At 46.0% G+C, this 3755-nt stretch overlaps 1 protein-coding gene across 2 annotated transcripts in view; it reads left to right on the top strand.

Moving 5' to 3' along the window:
* Positions 1 to 2480: 2480 nt before the first annotated feature.
* Positions 2481 to 3755, top strand: part of MAMDC2 (MAM domain containing 2) — a 136972-nt gene continuing 135697 nt past the window's right edge. For both annotated transcript variants that reach the window (XM_038769756.1, XM_038769757.1), the window contains exons 1-2: positions 2481 to 2543; positions 2708 to 2821. In XM_038769756.1, coding sequence (XP_038625684.1) covers positions 2510 to 2543; positions 2708 to 2821 — 148 coding nt within the window. In that variant the 5' untranslated portion in view covers positions 2481 to 2509. The remainder of the gene's footprint in view (positions 2544 to 2707; positions 2822 to 3755) is intronic.

Genomic DNA, 3755 nt, shown 5'->3' with positions numbered 1-3755 from the left:
AGTTTGTTCCAACTCCCAGCCCCCGGTGCCCAAGTTTCCCAAGATGCCTCCTTTCTAAATTGTGATTAAGGATAGAGGGAAAACATTTTATCTTCAAAGTCAGCCCCTCTTATCAGGCCTTCGGAAGTGCGTGCCGGCCAGATGTCCTTGCACATGGGCAGCCTTGGAAATAGCAAATCTGCATCAAACTAGGCCCAAGGACAGCTCTGGACGATGCGTAGGGACAGGATCATCCGAAAAAACCCCAGAGAGCTCACTGAACCTTCGGGGTTCCTCTGTAGCTGCCCAGTGCTATTCCACTAATAATTAGCTGCGGGAATATTGCTAGAGAAGGGGAGTCTCAGGATACTAAAGTGTGGTTCATGGAGCCACCCATCCCTTGAGTCACAAAATACAGACCGTAATGAGAGCTTTGGGGGTAATGGTAGGGTGGGACATAAGCAGTGACAGCTAAAGAACGTTCTACACACTGTAATGGTATCCTCCAGTGGGTTCTCTTCTGGGAATTCTACTCTATGCTATTACGGGAGCAGAGGCTGAAATTAAGGGACGGTCTGGCAGAGTGGCTTGCCAGCTGCGGGGAGGTTGGCGCTGAGGTCCCCAAACAACCCCGACGGATGGAGGAGGTGATTCCCAAGTTCCCCTCCCCTTCGCCCCATTTGGAGTGGGGGACCTTGGAGTTGGGGAGCTCAGAGCTGAGGGTCTTCCTCCTGGCCCGCCCCTGCACTCCCTCTTCCATAGTAATAATAATAATAATGGTGCCCATTAAGCGCTTACTATGTGCCAAGCACAGTTCTAAGCACTGGGGTAGATACAAGGTAATCAGGTTACCTCATCTGTCTGTTTTGTTTTGTTGTCTGCCTCCCCCTTCTAGACTGTAGAGCCCGTTGTTGGGTAGGGACCGTTTCTATATGTTGCCGACTTGTACTTCCCAAGTGCTTAGTCCAGTGCTCTGCACACAGTAAGTGCTCAATAAATACGACTGAATGAATGAATCTGACAAATGGGGATGAAGCTTAGAACAGTGCTTTGCACATAGTAAGCGCTTAATAAATGCCATCATCATCATGAAGACTGGGACAACCTGATAACCTTGTATGTACACCAGTGCTTAGAGTGGTGCTTGGCACAGAGTAAGCGCTTAATAAATACCATCAATACTGTCATTAATCTCCATTTTCCAGATGAGGTAACTGAGGCCCAGAAAAGTGAACCGACTTGCCCAAAGTCACACAGCTGGTAATGCTCATAATAATCATCATCATCAATTGTATTTATTGAGCGCTTACTGCGTGCAGAGCACTGTACTAAGCGCTTGGGAAGTACAAATTGGCAACATATAGAGACAGTCCCTACCCAACAGTGGGCTAATGACGATGATGGTATTTGTTAAGTGCTTCCGGTGTGCCAAGCACTGTTCTGAGCGCTGGGGTGGGTACAGGCTGATCAGGTTGCCCCCCGTGGGGCTCCCAGTCTTCACCCCCCTTTTCCAGAGGAGGGAACTGAGGCCCAGAGAAGGTGAGTGACTTCATCATCATCATCATCATCAATCGCATTTACTGAGCGCCGTGGCTCAGTGGAAAGAGCCCGGGCTTTGGAGTCAGAGGTCATGGGTTCGAATCCCACCTCAATCAATCAATCAATCAATCGTATTTATTGAGCGCTTACTATGTGCAGAGCACTGTACTAAGCGCTTGGGAAGTACAAATTGGCATCACATAGAGACAGTCCCTACCCAACAGTGGGCTCACAGTCTAAAAGGGGGAGACAGAGAACAGAACCAAACATACCAACAAAATAAAATAAGTAGGATAGAAATGTACAAGTAAAATAAATAAATAAATAAATAATATGGAACGCTTCACGAATTTGCGTGTCATCACACCACATGTCTCCACCACACCTCCACCACATGTCTGCCGCGTGATCTCGGGCCAGCCACCTAACTTCTCCGGGCCTCAGTTCCCCCATCTGGAAAATGGGGAGGACGACCGCGAGCCCCACACGGGACAACCCGATCACCCCGCATCCTCCCCAGCGCTCAGAGCAGCGCTTTGCCCATAGTAAAGGCTTCACAAATGCCAATTATTATTTATTGAGCGCTAAGCACTAAGCGCTCGGGAAGTGCAACAAGTTGGCAAGTGTGACTGGGAAGCCACGACCTGTAGCCTCCCGAAGCCCGGGGGGGGCGGGGGGCTCTTTCCAAATCCGGGCCGGTGTCGGTTGTGGCCTGGGAGAAGTGCAGCTGGGGCCAGCTGGGCGAGGGGTGGAGGGGAGGTCAGCTGCTGCCTCCCCCGCCCCGCCGCCCCACACCCAACCCCCTGACGCTGGGGGACCTTGCCTGGCTGCTCCCGGCGCGGCGGCGGCTGCTTCTTCTCCTCCTCCTCCTCCTCTTCCTCCTCCTCCTCCTCCTCCTCCTCTTCTTCCTCCTCCTCCTCCTGCTCTGCAGCCTGGCCCGAGGGGGTTGCGATTTGCACTCCGGGAGCTCTGCCTCCCGGACGGAGCTGCTATGGGCCTGCTGGGCGTCCTTTTGGCCTTGCAAGGTAAGGAGGCCCAGGGGCCCACGTGCCGACCCCCTTCCCGCGGTCTGGCTGTCCCCCCCAAGCCCCCCGCCGCCTCGCCAACGGCCCCCCAAACCCCCTAGTCCCTCCCCCCCACCCCCCCGCGGTGGCTTGAGTGTACCCTGAAGCCCTCTTTGTGTCGGCAGTGTTGCAGTTTGCTGGAGCTGTGGAGCTCCCTGCTGGGTCTTGTGCCTTTGAAGACAGCACTTGTGGCTATGAGTCACTATACGCGTACTTACCCTGGATTTTGAATGAAGAAGGTAAGGAGGATTTTCTTTTGAAGACCGGAGCAGGAATATATATATATACACACACACACACACACACATATATGTGTATACATATATATATGTATGCATATATATGTATACATATATGTGTGCATACATATATATGTATGCATATATATGTGTATACATATATGTGTATACATATATATATGTATGCATATATATGTATACATATATGTGTGCATACATTTATATGTGTATACATATATATGTATACATATATATGTATACATATATATGTGTATACATATATATGTATACATATATATGTGTATACATTTATATGTGTATACATATATATGTATACATATATGCATATATATGTATACATATATATGTGTGTGCATATATATGTATACATATATGCATATATATGTATACATATATGTATATATATAGATGATGATGATATATGTATGTATATATATGTATATGATCAGGAATACATATATTAATGTTGGAATTTGTTAGGCGCTTACTATCATCATCAATCGTATTTATTGAGCGTTTACTATGTGCGCATATATATATATAGATGATGATATATATATATATGTATCTGATCAGGAATACATATATTAATGTTGGTATTTGTTAAGCGCTTACTATCATCATCAGTCGTATTTATTGAGCACCATGTGCATATATATATATATATATATAGATGATGATGATATATGTATGTATATATATGTGTATGATCAGGAATACATATATTAATGTTGGAATTTGTTAGGCGCTTACTATCATCATCAATCGTATTTATTGAGCATTTACTATGTGCGCATATATATATATATATATATATATAGATGATGATGATATATATATGTATATATATGTATCTGATCAGGAATACATATATTAATGTTGGTGTTTGTTAAGCGCTTACTATCATCATCAA

This window comes from Tachyglossus aculeatus, chromosome X4, assembly GCF_015852505.1.
Source record: "Tachyglossus aculeatus isolate mTacAcu1 chromosome X4, mTacAcu1.pri, whole genome shotgun sequence".
NCBI classification, from domain to species: Eukaryota; Metazoa; Chordata; class Mammalia; order Monotremata; family Tachyglossidae; genus Tachyglossus; species Tachyglossus aculeatus.
This window is presented reverse-complemented; position numbering and strand designations above follow the sequence as displayed.